The sequence below is a fragment of the Pelodiscus sinensis genome, chromosome 28 (assembly GCF_052426305.1).
Source record: "Pelodiscus sinensis isolate ZL-2025 chromosome 28, ASM5242630v1, whole genome shotgun sequence".
Lineage (NCBI taxonomy): Eukaryota > Metazoa > Chordata > Testudines > Trionychidae > Pelodiscus > Pelodiscus sinensis.
This window is the reverse complement of record NC_143079.1, coordinates 8,213,112-8,231,238: the sequence shown is the minus strand read 5'-3', so window position 1 is coordinate 8,231,238 and position 18,127 is coordinate 8,213,112. Positions and strand designations below refer to the sequence as shown.

The 18,127-nt window shown below is 46.9% G+C and overlaps 1 protein-coding gene across 2 annotated transcripts in view; it reads right to left on the bottom strand.

Annotated features, from left to right (window-relative positions):
• The window catches only part of DOCK5 (dedicator of cytokinesis 5), a 187,269-nt gene that overhangs the window by 81,250 nt on the left and 87,892 nt on the right, over window positions 1–18,127 (bottom strand). For both annotated transcript variants that reach the window (XM_075910678.2, XM_006114193.5), the window contains 9 exons: window positions 17,410–17,535; window positions 16,604–16,728; window positions 15,320–15,418; window positions 12,689–12,761; window positions 11,251–11,354; window positions 9,478–9,667; window positions 7,091–7,188; window positions 4,913–5,002; window positions 2,006–2,106 (listed from right to left, as the gene is read on the bottom strand). In XM_075910678.2, the coding sequence (XP_075766793.1) occupies window positions 2,006–2,106; window positions 4,913–5,002; window positions 7,091–7,188; window positions 9,478–9,667; window positions 11,251–11,354; window positions 12,689–12,761; window positions 15,320–15,418; window positions 16,604–16,728; window positions 17,410–17,535 (1,006 nt within the window). The remainder of the gene's footprint in view (window positions 1–2,005; window positions 2,107–4,912; window positions 5,003–7,090; window positions 7,189–9,477; window positions 9,668–11,250; window positions 11,355–12,688; window positions 12,762–15,319; window positions 15,419–16,603; window positions 16,729–17,409; window positions 17,536–18,127) is intronic.

Sequence of the window (18,127 nt, the reverse complement as noted above, 5' to 3'; positions counted from 1 at the left end):
GAGAGGAGCTTAGCTATTACCACTATTCATGCCCACATATCGGGAGATGCAATACAAGAAGAAAGTTTTTTCGAACAAATCAGGCCCTGTGCCATTTCAACAATAGCTACATTTTCAAACATCACCTCCACCTTCAGTAACTTCTTGTTCACTGCAGCTCCATTCACTTGCCTAGGGATGGGCTCAACTTCACACTTTATCTCTGCTGCCATAGCGGACAATAACACCTGTACCATTTTACTCACCCATACATCCCTTGCTCTCATGGTCCTTGGGAGACAGGCCAATTTTCACTTACAGACAGCTCCCCCCCCCAGCTAAATACCCCCCACCAGCAACAAAACTAACCAAAGAACCAATCCCTGCTACAAACTCTGTTGTCAGCTCCGTCCACACATGTACACAAGTGACACCATCACAGGACCTAACCACATATGCCATACCATCAGGGACTCATCCTCTAATGTGACCTAGGCTATCCTGTGCCATGTACATCGGCCAAACTGGACAGCATCTACACAGCCGAATAAGACATCAAGGTAACATACAAAAATCTATGGGAGAAAATTTCCATCTCCCTGGACATGGTAACAGACTTGAAAAGTTGCCAGCCTCAAGCTAAAATTTTTTTCCACACTAGACCGCAACATGAAACTGCTGAGCTGGAATGCGTGTGCAAAATTGACACCGTCAGAATGGGATTGAATAAGAATTGAGACTGGTTCTCTCGTTACAATAAGTCATTTCCCCCTTTAGGTATATCCACATCCACACTATTCCATCTCTGGGTCCCTGCTATCGGCTTCTTTTTCTTTCACTTCGTGCATCTGATGGAGTGAGTAAATAACTCTCAAAACTCTGTGCTCTAATGCAATTATTAGTCTGCAAGGTGCCACAGTTGGTTTTTGCAGAAACAGACTAACTAACTCTGAAACCCAAAGCGAGTGTTAAAGATTCTGCTTCTCCCCCCTACCCACCCTCCTCACCTCACATAGGATTAAAAAATAATTAACCAAGCTTATGCCACAGAATATTTCAAATGCAATCTCTTTTGCTCAAAGTGTGTGTGTGCAGATACACACACACACACACACACACACACACACACACACACACACACACACACACACACACCCCACCCCCTACCTGGCATAGCTCAGGTCCTTCAGGGTAGGGGGCTATGTGCATGCAGGGTTACTGGAGTCCGGGCAGAGGACAGGGAGGTGTGGGGGCTCAGGGCAGAGGTTGGGGGTGCAGGAGTTGGGGCAGAGGACTCGGGGGTGCAGGAGTCGGGGCAGGGGGCTGGGAAGTGCGGGGGACTCGGGGTAAAGGGTGCGTGCATCCCTAAGTCCCGCCCACTCTGGCATGGAATTTTTTTAGCTTGAGGCTGGCAATTTTTCAAGTCTGTTAACGTGTCCAGGGAGATGGAAATGTTCTCCCATGGATTTTGGTATGTTACCTTGATCTCTTATTCGGCTGTGTAGATACTGTCCGGTTTGGCCGATGTACATGGCAGAGGGGCATTGCTGGCACATGGTGGGGGGGGACGGGTCAGGAGTCAGGGCAGGGGACAGGGAGGTGGGGTGGTCTCAAGGCAGGGAAGGATGGGGAGGCTTGGGGCAGTGAGAAAGCGGGACTCAGGGAGCGCAGGCTTACTGGGACCACCCGTAACAGCGAGAGTAGCGCTGCTCTGACAGTGGCTCCATCTGGAGGAAGGGGGGCCGGGCTGGGGGGGCTGGGCTGCCCGGTGGCTCCTGCTGGGGGTGAGGGAGAGGCAGCCGGGGCTGCTCTTTTTCAATAATAAACCATTTCTACAGTCAATAATTAATTTTTTTCTAATCTCACGAGGTTCTCAGGGTAGGCCTGTATGGGTGCACACACACCCTCTCTCTCTCTCTCAGTCACACACATTCGTGGTCTATGTGCTAACACCCGACCTGGCCTATGCAGCAGCAAGAGATCCCTGAGATAGCTACCCTGTGGGTTTGTGGTTACCAATACTTACACATACGCCAGGGTGGTGCTGAAGTGCTTGTAAATGTAAGTTTCAAGTACAGGGTTAAAATGCTGGAACTTGATGTCTCCGATCAGAGAAATAATAAACACCTGCAAAATTGCAAAAGGAAACAGAAGTTCTGAACTGTGCAGCTCTCAACTAACTATCCCACGACTTATGCTAATCACGCACCGTTTCGTTGTGCTGGTTGCTTGGGTTTGATCTACTCAGCTTTAATGGGACAGATGCTGTTGCGTACCTGCTGAAACTAGCCAGATCATCTGGGAGACAGTGCTCCAATTTTTCAGGTCCATGCACGGAATAAATTTTAGTACGTGCACCAATAGGAGGACGACGTGTGACATGTTGTCTCCATATTGCACGTGGTCACCCTGGGGCAGGGATGGGGGTGAAGAGGTTCAGTGTGTGGAAGGTGGCTCAGGGCTGGGGGATGCAGGCTCTGGGGTGAGGCTGAAAAGTGTGGGTGCAGGAGAGGGCTCTGAGCTTGGGAAGAGGGGTAGGGTGCAGGCTGTGGCTGGGGGGGGGGTGCAGGATTTGTGCTGGGGCCGAGTTTTGCATGCAGGCTCCCCTGGGAGAGAGGGATCCCCCCAGTCCTCTCTCACTGCAGCAGCTCTGGGCCAGGTGAGAGGTGCCTCTCTGCCAGCCATGACAGCTCCGGGGAAGCTGGGTTGGGCCGGGGGCCGGGGCACAGATCCGTGCGGCTGGGGATGGCAGAGGGAGAAATTTAAGAAGGCCCCTCCCCTGGCCGCAGCAGCTTCATGCTCAACAGCCCTGAGTCTTTGCACAGGGCTGAGGGGGAGAACTTGCCCATATTACCGAAGTCAGGCAAGGTCGGGCCTACTCAGTGGATAGACAGGGAACTATGCCGGTAAAGCCAGCTGCTGTTTGAAGCAGCACTGGTGAATTGGTAAGTGACACTAATTCAGCCTCCAGATGGTAATACAGAGCCGGTCGTAGGGGCAGAAAAGCCGGGCGGTTACCTGGGACGCCATTTTCAAGGGGACAAAGCTGGTCTTAGGGGCGGGCCACGACCACATTTCGGCCTAGCCTCCTGAATCCTCCCCCCAATTTCCCTGGTTATTCCCCAACCCCCTTTTTTTTTGCTCAACAAATTTTCTCTGGTGGGTGTTTTTTGTTTGTTTGGTTTGGTTTTTTTGACAAATTTTTGTCCGGTATTTTTTTTTTTGAAACCATCTGGCAACCCTACGGGCAAGCCGGGCAGTTGCCCGGGGCTGCCAATTGGTTATGACCGGCCCTGACCGGCAGGGAATTTGCCGGACCACTGAGGTCAACATGGTCCAACACAGTGTTTCTTAAACTGTGTTCTGGGGCACACCGGTGTGCCGCGGAGAACAACCGAGTTCAAAATGGCCACCCTTAAAGGGGCAGGTGACCTTTTTCCCCCCCTCTCAATAACTTTCCCACTGACCCTTTTTGGTGTTTCTCATAAAAATAAAAAAAAAAAATCTATTGTTTGGTGTTCCTCAGTCTTAAAAAGTTTAAGAAACACTGGTCTAACAGTATTACCAACACTTCCACTGCTTAGTAGATACTTAGAAGTCACTTAGGGGTAAATTAAAGCTAAATAATAGCACAGAACAGAGAGAGCCAGGACTGGTGGCTGCACACAAACTTTATGGAACTACTGAAAACTTAGCCACACCCACGACAAGTGGACATCCGGCTAACTCAAATCATACTGGATCACGGATGTTGCCAGACCAGAAAGTGCCGGACTAGAGAGGTTCAACCTGTATTTCTCTGGTACGGGGTCACAGAGGTGATGTGCTGGCCAGAGGCACTGTTTTTCTGAGCCAGCTCCTAAGCAAGGTTATGAAAACCTGGGATCGTTAAAGATGCCCTGTCACTTTATGGCAATAGTGTTCCTAATTATGTTATTTTGGCAAAACTGACTTGAGTAACTGCACCCTCCCTCCAGCCCGGCCGTTTCAGCTGGATACATTGGTTTTCAGTTTCTTTTCTCGACTGTCACACTCTGTTGTTGAGTTTCAATAAGCAGCTGCTTCCTTGTTCACGAGTAAAGCAGACTCTACACAAACCACAATCTCTTTGTGAAGCCTGTTGGCTGTTTTACTGGGATCTTTGTACAAATTGCTCTATTGAAAGGCAGGCTTGCCCAGTGGCTAGGGCTGAACTAGGTCTGATGAGATATTGGGTCCATTTCCTTTGACCTGTTGGGTGCCCTTGAGCAATTCCCTTCCCTTTCTGCACCAAGTATAACAAAGAATAATACTTTCCTCCGGTGTAAAGTGCTTTGAGATCCACACGTGAAAAGTGTTCTCTGTAAGACGTTCAGTATTATGTACATGTCAATCCCTTTTCTCATCCAATTCACGGAAACGGCCATGCTACCTCTCAGGTCCTGGCCTTCCATTAGCTCCCCAGTTTGGAAAAGAGAAGACAGAGAGGACATGGAAGCAGTTTGGGTGTAATGAGGAGGAGGGAGAAAAATTGTTCTCCTTGACCTCTGATAATAGAATAAGAGGCAAATTGCAGCAAGGGAGGTTTAGCTTTGACATTGGGGAAAAAATTCCCAAGTTTCAGGGTGGTTAAATGTTAGAATAAATTGCCTACGAAGATTGTGGAATCTCCATCACTGGAGATATTTTAGAGATGTTTATCTAACCTGCTATCAGATGGTGCTTGGTCCTGCCGTGAGGGCAGGGAACTGGCTTTGACGACCTCTCAAGGTCCCTTCCAGTTCTAGTGTCCTACGATTCTATGACTCCTTACTAGCCTAAGCAGCGTTTAAACATGATTTCGTATGTCTCATAGAGCAAGACATCAATCAACTGCCCAGTGGAAGCAACGGGAACCAGAATGAGAAGGCAGAGGAAGAAATGGCTTTGGGATATGCAGAGCACAGCCACTCACCAGTGCGTCGAACACAAGGAAGTCATAGGTTTCATTGTCCGACATCTCTATCATTATGTTGAAAAGTGCATCAAGGGTGTCTTGTAAGAACTAGAGAGAGGAAGACAGGAGGCGGCAGAAACAGGGATTATTTCTTTTATTGATGCAGCTCGGGAATCCTCTGTCCTGGTTCTTCTCCCCCCAGATGCTTAGGGAAAACATAAAGGGTTTGATCCAGCCCTGGAGAGAACATCAGAACGGCCAGACTGGATCAGACGAAAAGTCCTGTAGCCCAGTGTCCTGTCTTCCGACAGTGGCCAGTACCAGGTGCCCCAGGTGGATTGAACAGAACCAGGGATTGTCCAGTGATACATCCCCTGTCGCCCATTCCCAGTTTCTGGCAACCAGAGGCTAGCGCTGCCGTCTCGTGGGGCGAATGCTGGATGTATACAAACAGGTACAAAGGGATTAGCAGGACGGGGAATGCTGAGGAGCCAAGCAGGCACTGTGCACGCTGACCCAGGTCTGCCAAGCTGCTGCTCCTAGAAGCAGGTGCAAAGCCAATAAGGAAGTACTAGGGGAGCACCTCTCTAGCGTGAAGCTCACACAGACGCCCTTCTCCCCTCCCCGCCCCCTTTCTATCATGCACAGTGTTTGCGTGGCGGGTTGTGCAACGGGACATGCATCTAAGTTTCTACACATGTATCCTCAGCTTGCAGGTCAACCTTGTGCCAAAGGCTCCAGGACGAGCCTTTCAACCGCAACTTGCCTTTGGCAATTGCCGGGAGCCCTGATGTTACAAACTCGCCGCCTTCACTTCAGCTGCTCGGCAAGTAAGAATTTTCAATTGAACTTCACGGCAAACCCCGAGCTGCACAACCCCCGCGATCCGACACGCCGATGATCCAAAGGGAAAAAAAGTTCTTGCAAATGCAGAATTTCACTTGCTTGGAAATTCCAATTTTCAGCTAAGTTCCCCAAGCCACTCAGACTCGGGCCAGAAGTTGTGTGTGTACACACAGTCTTTTTCCTGTGTGTCTGCATAACACTGAGCTTACGGGAGGCCAGATCCAAGACTAGGGGCCCTAGATGCTACCTAACATAAATAAATGATGATTAGGGTTTTCCTGTATGCCAAATTTTGCAAGAACTTGTAACGAATTCTCCCTACAGCCCCAATCCTACAAACACTGTTGCATGGGCTTAAGTTTTGAAGCAGGCGAGTATTCCAGTGGGTGTGCTGAAACCATTGCCTAGCATGCTGCTCAATCCTGTATCCCTGTGCTCCCCTGACTAACTGTGTCCACCTGAGGTCTCCTCTTCTACTTAGATTAGAATCATAGATTCCTAGAGTTGGCAGAGACCTCAGGAGTCATCGAGTCCAATCCCCTGCCCAAAGCAGGACCAACCCCAACTCAATCATCCCAGCCAGGGCTTTGTCAAGCCAGGACTTAAAACCTCTAGGGATGGAGATTCCAACACCTCCCTAGGGAACCCATTCCAGTGCTTCCCCACCCTCCTCGCAAAACATAGACCTCCCCCACAGCAACTTAAGACCACTGTTCCTCGTTCTGCCATCTGCCACCACTGAGAACAGCCTCTCTCCATCCTCTTTGGAACACCCCTTCAGGCAGCTGAAGGCTGCTATCAACCCCCCTTCACTTTTTTCTTCTGTAGACTAAAAAAGCCCAAATCCCTCAGCCTCTCCTTGTAAGTCATGTGCTCCAGTCCCCTCATCGTTTTTGTGGCCTCCGCTGGACTTTCTCCAAAATGTCTACATCCTTTCTGTAATGGGGGGCCCAGAACTGAACACAATACTCCAGATGTGGACTCACCAGCGCTGAAGAAAGGGGAATAATCACTTCCCTAGATCTGCTGGAAATCCTCCTCCTAATGCACCCTAATATGCTGTTAGCCTTCTTGGCTACAAGGGCACACTGTTGACTCATATCCAGCTCCCACCCTCTGTAATCCCTACGTCCTTTTCTGCTGCCAGTCAGTCCCCAACCTGTAGCAGGGACCGTCCATTTGTTCTGTGATTTTATGGTATTTAACACAGTGGGGTTCAGGTTCATGATTGGGGCATGCAGATAACAACGAATAAGTCAGCAGGTTAAAAAGTTAAGCACAAATCTATGTGTTTGCAAGATCATGAAGACCAAATCTCCATGTACAAAACCAAAAGATGTGACCTTGTACCTTTACAATTTCTCCTCCTTCCACATCCATCAGCCTCTTTAGATTGTGCGCTATGTGTTGAGAGTTGGAACGCCAGTTCAGCAAACCCAGCAGGTCAACTATGAAAGACAGAACAACGACAATTAGTGACAGAGTGCAAAGAACGCCAACGCTCATTTACCCAAATGGCTGCAGAACAATAAAGAAACGGAAACAATGCTTATTTTAAGTAGCAGCTGGGAAATCCGTCATATTGACAGACTTGACTGACAAATGTCCTTACATTTACTTCAGAGCAGAGTGTTCAGAGTGCTTCTTAAAGCTACATTTCAAGTCTCTTTTAGGAAGCAAGTTAAGCTGAGGGCTTCATCGATCACAGCTCTGGGCCATCCAAGAGACATCAAATTCAGTGACCAAGTATAGTTGAGATTTTCAAAGCAATCAGGGGATTTAGACACATCCTCCATTAAAGCTAACAACAGACGTGTCTAAATCCTCTAGATGGCACTGAAGATCTCCATCACAGTCTGCAAAAAAACGTGATTGCTACTTTTTAAAGAAAGTACAGGTGCACAGTGCTTTTTTTCTGATGGTACTGCCTGGTATGCAGTGCTGGCACCTGCAGACACAGTACCGGCACCTCCGGTCAGAGCTTAACAACTTTTCCCCTGGAGTAATGGCACTTTTTTTTTTTTTTTTTTTTTTACACACACACACACACACACACACACACACACACACACACACACACACACTCTGCAGGCGCACAATATGCCACAAAGTCACAGTAGGCCAAATTTAGAATCTAAAGGAAGTCTGAGTTGGCACAATTTACAGTCTTTGCACAGGAAAACCACAGAACATGTTATACAATGACCCCCTTCTAGATTTAGACTGAGTCTCACAGACACTAAAATGTGATCTATCCCCACATATACACTTTTCCCATTGCTTCTGACTTTGATCTTGTTTCCAGCTGAAGACTTATAAAATGTACAGGTAACACCAAGCCGGGAGCAGTTGCAAGCACTTTATGGACAGGATGAGAATTTAAAATGATCCAGACAAATTAGAGAACTGAGCTGAATTCAACAAGATGAAGTTCAATACAAACAAGTACAAAGTCCTTCTTCACTGAGGAAGGACAAATCAAACGCACAGCAATAAAATGGAGAGTAACTGGCTAGATGATCGTACGGCTAAAAAGATCTGGTGGTTCTAGTGGATCACAAAGTGAAGATGAATCCACAATTTGATGCAGCTCTAAAAAGGGGCAAATATTCAGGAGCAAACTAGCTGGCGGGTGTCATACATGAGACATAACCGTCACTGGGGCGAGGTCTGGGAAACTGCATCCAGGTCTAGGTATCACACTTTAGGAAAGATGTTGAAAAAGTGGAGAGGTTCCAGAGGAGTACCACAAAAATGATCAAAGGTCAGAAAACCCGACTCACGAGGAAAGGTTAAAAACACTAGACCCGTTTCGTGTTGAGAAAAGATAACGGAGAGGGGACGTGATAACAGCCTACAAATATATTATGTGCTGTTACAAAGAGGGCCGATGACTCGTTCTCCACGTCCACAGAAGGCAAGAGAAGAAGTAATGGGTTTAATCTGCAGTAGGGGACATTTAGGTCAGCTATTAAGACAAACTTTCCAAGTTCACAGGTAATGAATAGGCTTCTAAGATATATTGTAGAATCCCCATTAGGGATGTTGGATTTAGTTTAATTAACTAGTCAATGGAAATTCCATCAACTAGTCAATAAGTGGGAAGCCACAGTGGGATTTACTCCCAGCCCCGGGTGCTAACCCCACTGTGACTCTTCCATTTAAAAGGATGGTGCGCAGCAGGGGGACCTGGCGTGAGCTGCGCCCAGGCCCCGCTACTCCTCTGCCTCCCCTGATCCCAGCTGAGAAAGTGCTGGAGGGGACCGGCTTTTAAGCCGGCTCCCCCCAGCACCAGTTCCTGCTCTCCCGCCACCTTTGCTGCGTCTATAAGAGGCAGCAAGTGTGGGGGAAGCAACTAGTTGAGAGACTAGTCAACAATCTGATAGGCTTATACTTACCAGATAGTCCACTAGTCGACTAGTCGCTTACATCCCTAATCCCCACCCCTGGAAGCGTTTCACAACAGGCTGGACAAACATCTGTCAGGGACCGTCTATGTTTCCTTGCTCCTGCCTCACTGTCAGATCCCGGACTTCACGACTTTGGAAGGTCCCTTCTAGTCTTACAATTCTGATTCACATTGGAGGACTAAGAGAGATCCGTGATAGGAAGGGGTGAGACGTCGCAGGTTAACGTGTCTACGAGAGACTTAATGTGAGGGGAAGGGCCTAGGTCACCCGGCAGGCATTTCTCCCAGCACCGCATAGTGCCCACCCCATTGCTAGTGCCAGACCTACCCTTCTGGGTCAGTTTGGTGGAGCAGATAAGCGTGGCGATCTGGAAGCTGTCCTTCGTGCTGTCCTTGGAGGGTGTGAAGTTGGCCAAGTGGTGAAGGTTTTTGCCAGGGGGCCCATCCTTTTCCTCCTCCACTTTTGTGCCAGGAAGAGTTAAGTAGAATTTGGCGTCTTCCATTTTCTTGTTGTCGCCCTGTTGATTGAACAAGAACGGGTGTGTCGGGGGGGTGGTCATTTCAGTTATTGATAATACTCCACCTTGTCCCCGTCCCCATAGGAGGCAGGTGCCCATTAGCTTCAAATGCTCTCCAATACAACTGTAGACTGGAAGTTTGGTGTTTAGGTTTCTTTGGGTAGTTTTCACATTTCTTATGGACAGGGATTCTTCTTAAGTTGCATGTGCAAAAAAAAAAAAAAAAAAAAGCAGCATTCTATCCTAGGCACTTACCTGGCCTCTCTCCTCAGAATATCTGAGCACCTTGTAATCGTTAACGGCTTTATCTTCTCAACACCTCTGGGAGGTAGGAAAGTGCTGTCACCCCCATTTTACAGAAAGGGAAATGAAGCACAGAGACACCACGCGATTCCCCCAAGAACAGGAACTTGCACCTGCATCTCCCAAGTCCTAAGCCAGAGCCCAAATTACTGGACCAGCTTCCCTTTCTCTGGGTTGCAGTTTCGCTATAGATATTCTTAGGCATACAGGAACTGTCATACCTGAACAGACCATCCAGCTCAGTAACCCATCTCCAGCAGTGGCCAGCACCAGACACTTCCAATAACACAATAAGGAACCCACAATACAATAGCAAACCCATATGGGAAACTTTGGGTGGCTGTGTTTGCACCCTGAGGTATGAGTTTCTCTTTCTTATACATTTTATCCTATTTAATGATACAGGCCGCACATCTATAAACTGGAACTCTCTGGTCCGGCAACATCCATAGTCCAGAAGAATGTGGAATATTCCAGGATCAGAGTCTTGGTGTGCCGCCAGTGTTGCAGCAGGGCAGGGGGTGGACATGGCAGCAGAGGGGCTAGAAATAACCTCCCCTGGTCTGGAAAATCCGAGGCAGGTCTCCAGGATGCCGGACTAGGGAAGTCCAACCTGTACCCTGGAAGTTAACATGGTAGCAATGCACTTTATAAATGTACTGTACTGTTATCTATGTTACAACAAACAAACAAACAAACAAACAAACAACATCCCTGTACTGGGATATTTCACTTCATGCGTCGCTATTAAGGCTTTGCTGGAGGACAGGAAGAGACTGACATTTTGTTCGTGCAGATTATAACATGTGGAGCAGAGAGGCTGTACTGTCACTTTAAGACCCTTGCGGTTCTCTGCAGTGGAGGGTTAACCCTTTCTGTTTCAGTGACTAAAAACGCAGTATTTCTCCTCTGGTCGAAGACAGCTCTTCCCGAGGGCGGCAGAAAGGGGAAAAGCACGTCTCCCTGCCCCCATCCTCAGGCTGCCTGGGTTATAGTGGCAAATATAACAAACAAGTAAAACGGATACACAAAGCTTCTACAAGAATGGCCCCCATCTGTGTCCAAGGGATCCGAGATCCACTCAATGCAGCTTTATTGAATGGTGGCCTATCACCAAAGCAAATGACTGGTTCTCAGACTCTGCTTGTTAACAGGTTGATAGGGATCTTTGCACTGGTGAGTCAAGTAGGGCTCGTGTTGCCAAAAGATTACACACATGGCTGGGGAAGAAACTCCAGATGGTAAAACTAGCACAGCCACAGCCCCCCCCGCCCCAGTACCTTGTAAATGACTAAATTGTGCCTGCCATCCTGCAGAGTTGTTCCATTCGCATTCATCAGTTTCACAAAGGCCACCCCGAAAGCTCTCTCGGATTTATCCCTGGCTGCAAACAGAAAGAAAGAAACCTTCACGGGAGGGGCCTCTAGTCTGTTTCTTGGATTATCTCCCTGCTCCCAACCCAAGGGAAGTTTTCTTTTGTTACCTGCTGCCACTAAGGAACAAAGCAAGAGTAATAACTTCTGTTTAAAAATGCACTGTTGCATTGCAACCTATATCAAGGCACATCGGATAAAATTGACAAGATAGAAACGCTTCCTCATTAATAACGAATTATAGACAACTTTTCAGTGGGTAGATGCAGTGCATTTCTTCTTGCAGTTTGCATCCCCTACGTAGCAGCATTCAATTCCATACAGAGGTGTAGGCTGACGTTTTCCACAGATGCCTCATTTCAACAATACTTGGGCATTCAAATTTTTTATGCAGGTTTGAAAATCATATCAACGTATTTATTCTTTGTATTCCAATAGAATCAAAAAGATCCTCATCATAGTCCATGGCCCTGTTTTGCCAGGCACTGTACAAACACAGAACAAAGAGATGGCTCTTCCCCAAGGAGTTTACAATTGCTTGTACATGAAATCACAGGGACTGTGAATGCAAATACACACATTTCTGAACTCATAACCCATGGCCTTTCTGTTTGCAAGTCCAGCATCAAATCTTGCATTTAATTCTATGGCTTTGAGTCTTACTGCCCTTTTTCGATCAGTTTCTCAGGATATTCATCTGACCTATCCGTTCTGAAACGGCTTCATGAGATTTCTGACTATTTCACTTTCTTAAAAGCTTCTCGTGACCTCAATCTAAAGTCCTCCTTCAACGAGACCAGTAAGGCCTGAGTCACGTCGCATTTCAGCACTTTTGAAAAAGGTCTTAAAACTAAAATCAGTAGTTCAGCTCTTCATACCAAGTCCGGTTTAGGGGGAATAACACACCATCACAAACCTACTCCCATTTTTACGGGCAAAGCCATGTTAAGGTTCAAAATAACTATTTCCCCTCTTTTGCATGCATCATTCCAACTTCCTGCCTCTGGTCAGTAAATGGAAATGCAAAAAAAAAAAAAACCCACCAAGAAAGGCCGCTGCTGTGGCATTTCCAACCAAAATCAGAAGCCAAAGTGCTTCCAGTGGGAAAAGCCTGTTTTCTTAGACCACCAGCCCAGTTTTGCTCACCCATTAACTAGAATGGGCTCAACATCAGAAGCATTCTCTTAATTGTCCATGCCAATCCCAAACTCTGCAGACAGCCGAGCTGTGAAGAAGGCTGAATGCTGGCTCCATCACAGAAACACAACTAGACTATAAAGTGCACAAACCACAAGAGGGTCAGGGGAGAGGGGAAACCTCCCTGAACTCCACTTCAAGTACTTACATTCCTGTGATGATCGGTGACGGAAAGTAAACCTCAGATGACAACGGCTGACCTCTTCAATTGCAATAGACACCTGAACAAGAGTGTCAAACAGAACAACAATCAGGGCCTCTCTTGTGTCTCTCATTAGGAGGATCTCAAAGTATCTTACAAACCCTAACCAAGCCGGTCTCATAACCAGTGCTCCCTATAAGCTGTGAGCTTGTGTGGCCACTCAAAAGAGATTCAAAATGCGGAACCCAGCAGAGCACCCACAGCAAGGTTTTGTGGGTCTACTGGTGGTGCACATTTGCATATGCCTTGGTGCACATAAAAAAATTCATTCCACACGTGGATGGAAAAGATTTTAGGGAGCGTTGCTCGTAACATGCCCCAAATTTTGCAGATAGGAGAAATACGGTGGAGAGATAAAATGCCTTACCCGGAAAAGTCAGCAACAGAATCTGGGAGTTCTTGTCCCTGGCCCTACACTTGAAAACATCTCTGGTTTGGATGAAGATTGCCAAAGGAACACAGGGAACGCAACATGCCAGCTCCATTGAAATTGAATGAGATTTGAGCATATAACTCCCTTAGGCCCTTTTGAAAACGTTACCCATCATCCTCTTCATGAAGACATTTGCTAAAGCCATTCAGCCCTGAACTCTAGGTATTTAGATTACACTGCACATGTTGCAAGTATATATATATATATATACATACACACACGCACAGGCATATACAGCTGTACTTGTAATTTATGTTACCAGGAAAGCTCTTCTCAGCTGCAGCATCTGTTTTCCTGCTTTTACAGAAGTACAGGTGGCCAGACAACTTGGCCAGGGTTATACAATCAATCAAATAATACCTGGAACCCAGGACTTCTCTCTCTTCCATCACAAAAAATGCTTAGTTAATAAATGGAAGGGCCCATCAGGGTTTTATTCAGCCAGGATTTATCTTATCTCCCTCCTCCTCTGCCCAATTCAGCTGACCAGTTAAACTCTCCAGTTACCATCTATCAGGGATGGGCTAGAACAGTATTTCTCAACTTATTTTTTATAAAGTATCCCTTTAAAAAAAACATTCTAAGTATCTCCAGTCCCCACAGTTTTCAGACACACTTTTCTTGCTATCGTTGCAACACATTTGTTTAAACAACTTCATCAGAGCTGGGCAAGCAATGAAATTTTCGGGTGTAAAAAGTATAAATATAATAAAGCGCTGTAAAACTTAACAAAAAAATCAGTTTTCTCCACATTTTAGTTAGGTTGACGTACCCCCAGACTTCTCTTGAGTACCCCTACGGGTACTTGTACCACTGGGAAACACTGTTCTAGCCATCCCTGATATATGGTAACTGGAGTGTTTAACTGCTCAGCTGAATTGGGCAGAGGGGGAGGGAGGTAAAATAAATCCTGCCTGAATAACCAGTGTTTCTCAACCAGTGGTACGAATACTCTTAGGGGTCCTTGAGAGAAGTCTGGGGGGTACGTCAACACAATAGAAATTTGGAGAAAACTGAATCTTCAGTTTACGTTTTACAGCGCTTTATTATTTTTGTACTTTTTACACCCAAAAATTTCATCACCCGCCCAGCTACGATGAAGTTGTTTAAACAAATGTGTCGCAACAGGAGAAAAAAGTGTGTGTGTGTGTGTGTGTGTGTGTGTGTGTGTGTGTCTGTCTGTCTGAAAACTGTAGGTACTGAGGGTACTTTTTTTTTTTTAAGGGGGTACTTTATAAACAAAGGTTAAGAAACACTGGTCTAGAACAGATGGTGCTTGGTTCTGCCATGAGGGCAGGGGACTAGGGATGTTAAATATTGATTATTTAACAGCAGGGGCTCTTGTGCACTTCAAAGATTGAAACGCCATGTGCAACCTAGGGACAGCAGGGAGTTCATGCACTGCTTCCATGCTTGAAATGTACAAGAGCCCCTGGTGGAACTCTTGTACATTTTAAAGCAGAAGCACCATTGCTGATCCCTTGCCCCGTCCCATGGCACTGGAGCTGGGGGGGGAAACTGGCTTTTAAGCTGGCTTCCCCCCAGCACTCCCTCTTCTCCCCCCCTTGTTGCCTCTTTGTGATAGAGGCAGCAAGCGGGGGTGGGAGGGAGTGAATAGTCGACTAAGGTGTCATCTGATATGATACTGAAAGTGGACTAGAATCCTGTCTGCTCAAAGACCAGAAAACTTAGTCTAGAGCAGGGCCGGGGAAACTTTTTTCATTCGGGGACCACTGACCCACAGAAAAATCAGTCGGGGGCCACACACAAGTGAGAAGGGGGGGAAGCCACACCCTTTCTGACATGGTCCCTGATTGAGGAGGAGAAAGACACTCCCCATATTCCCCTTGCACTCAAGAGTCTAGGGGGGCCCAGTCTAGTAGATTTTGGGTGCTCTAGCCCCGCAGCGGAGTGCCAGCGCAGGCTCTGGAATGCTGGGGAGGGGACCATGAGCTGCAGGGGCCAGATCCAGGCAAGCCTGGGGCCGCATCTGGCCCCCGGGCCTTAGGTTCCCCACCTCTCCTCTAGACCACGCAAGACAACATGCTACTCCACAGTTCCTCTGCTAATTCAACGTTTGTTGATTGGTCCTGTTCTTTAGGTCTCATGCAACAGGAGCCGCACTGGAAAATGCGCACACTCACCTTTACGGTTTCATACCAACAAGGCTGCTTGACTTGATAGTAAACAACTGACTTGTACTCGGAGATCCCTTCATAACCAGCCCCTGGATGGATCGCTTTCTTTGGGGGAAAGGACAAGCAGAGGGGGAAAATCAAATACAGTCAGGAAAAAAGACCAAGGGTAAACATTTCAATAGCATCTAAATGACTGAGAAGCCTAAGTCCCATTTCCAATGGCACTTAGGAGCCTAAATCACGTTTGAAAAGGGGGTTCAGCCAGCTAAGGCATCCTGATGTTTTTGAAATTTTTACTCCTAATTATCAACTCAGGCCCCCCAATGGGGAAGGGAGCCAAAAGGGCAATTCAAAAGGGCCTGAGGTGCCCAGCCACTGCTGATACCGCAGTCTGGGTGGTGCTAAAGGCTGGATGCCCTGACTCCGCCCCTTCTGCCCAAGGCCCCGCCCCTTCTGGGAATGCCAAGCCGCCCCTCTCCCGCCATTGCCCAGCGGCCCAATGAGACTGTCAGCTCCCTTGCATCAACTGTTGATGTGTAAGTAGGGTTGCCAGGCGTCCGGTTTTGAACCAGACCGTCCAGTATTTGAGCTTTCTGTTCGGGAAACACATTGAGAAAATATAAAATGAGAAAATACAAATGTATTTTCGAAATGAGATGTAATGTTGATTGTGATGTAATGTCAAGTGTGTCCGGTATTTTTGTTGAAACCATCTGGTAGCCCTATGTGTAAGTGCAGCAGGACTGAGCCCTAAAATTCATTGAATAGGAGACTGGAATAAACTAGGGTTATACAAAGAGCTAAAGCAGAGACCTCCATGTGCTCCTATTTATTTCGGTAAGTTACTATCAAAGAGTATAAATCTAGTCTCCAGCTGCCAAGAGAGGCAGTTGTCAACTCTCCTCCCGCAGCTGAGTCTCCTACTCCCATTTGCAGTCAGAAAAACAAAAGCAGCTGAGAGAAAAACAGAACCAGGACTCCTGGTTCCCCAAACCACATTCTAACCACTACACCACAGCCTAGAGCCAATGTCTCCTACTGCTGTTTGAGGTGGAAAAAACCCAGTATGTCCTCGAATCCATCTGTCAACCAACGTGGGCTCGTCCGTCACATCTTCTATTGATTTCCCCAGCAATGCAAGCACAGAGGTCTCCTAGAATTTCCTTAAGTGAAGCATCCTTGCGTATAGGCTCTCCAGAAAGGCCAGCTCAGCTGGAGTTCTGCAACAGCCCTCTAGGTACATAAAGCATAAAGTTTCTGTCCCCCACTACCCACACAGGTGCATCCTACCTCTATGCGGTTGCCATCTTCATCATGCACCGACATGGTGACCTCAACATTCTTGGGTGTCTTCTTCTTCCCTTTGTCAAACTCCCCTTGTATCAGAGTGATGTAGATGTCATTCCGAACATCACCTGAGAGATTGACACACATCTGGTGAGCCACTCTCTGTGGACAGACAGCTGGGGGAGTTTTCCTGTTTAACACTCAACACCCTAGCATAGCACTTGGATTACATTATTCAACACCCTTGAATGATACCAAGGGAGCACTAAATTAAACCGCTAGTTTCATCTTCCCTTCAGTTTTGGGGGCAGACTCTACGATGAGCCAATTTTCTTCTTAATAATCCTTACGTGTGTCTTCTAGACAGCACCTCACACATAAAAGACTAGGGAGCGTCATCTTCCCTTACGCCACGACCCCCTTTGTATCTTTTGTGTTTCTCTTTTCTGTTTGCTAGGATCAATTCCTCCCTATGTGAATTCAATAGAGAAGATGGGGAAAACATGTGGCGAGGAAAGGCTTTTGGATTAAATGGAAACATTCTTACGAAAAATTTAATTCCTTAATAGTTTTCAGGTTTCCCTACATAAAGTAAGTCTTCACTTCTTGGAGGAAACGCTGAACATTTTTGACAAATCAGAAACACGTGAATTTTCACTGAAAATGGTAGGGGAAAATACAACATTTTTCAACCAACTGTGAGACCAAACTCTGCGCAACAGGGAAATCCAAGGTCTCGATGACATCTCATGCCCTTCTCAAACTCAGCAGCAAATCAGAGATAGTGCTCATGAAGGTAAGGTACCTACCAGGCAGAATAATCTCAGGGAATCCCATTTTGCGAGCCACTGCAGTCGATCGGTCGACAAGGTGTGAAAAATCCTTCTGAACTTGGGCTAGGTCTCCTGGTAACAGCTTCAGGGACACCCACAGGCCTAAGACAAAATATGGTATTTAATAAACGTGTATTGGTACAAGTGTCATGTCTCTCGTTTGACCATTAACCCAGGGCATAAGGTGAGAAAACTAATGATGATTTTCTTGTCTTGTATATATGATATAGTCGGTGTGTCAAACACAAAGCTAAAATATGCAGCCCTAAGATTCCACTGGACCCAATTCTGCAACATTCACACATGCTATTACTTAATTCTGCAAGTAGATCTATTGGTTTCAATGGAACTGTTCCTGGAGTTAACGGTTACTATTTAATTTGCGCATGGGTGGCAGAATCCAAACCAAAATGCTTCAAATGCATCCAAATAGTTTAGGAGATACCCAAACTCCTGTGTATGTTGGGGGATTGAAAATATAAACTATGGAACATAAGTCTTATCTACACTAACCCCTGCCATCCGTCTAATCTACGGGACTTCAGCTATGCCGATAGCGTAGCTGAAATTGACGAGCGTCTTCTGTGCGGTAAGGTTGGTGGGGCTGCTCTCTTGTCGACTCTGGCTACCCTCATCCTGGTGGAGTACTGGAGTCGATAGGAAAGTGCTCAGAGATCGATTTATCATGTCTAAG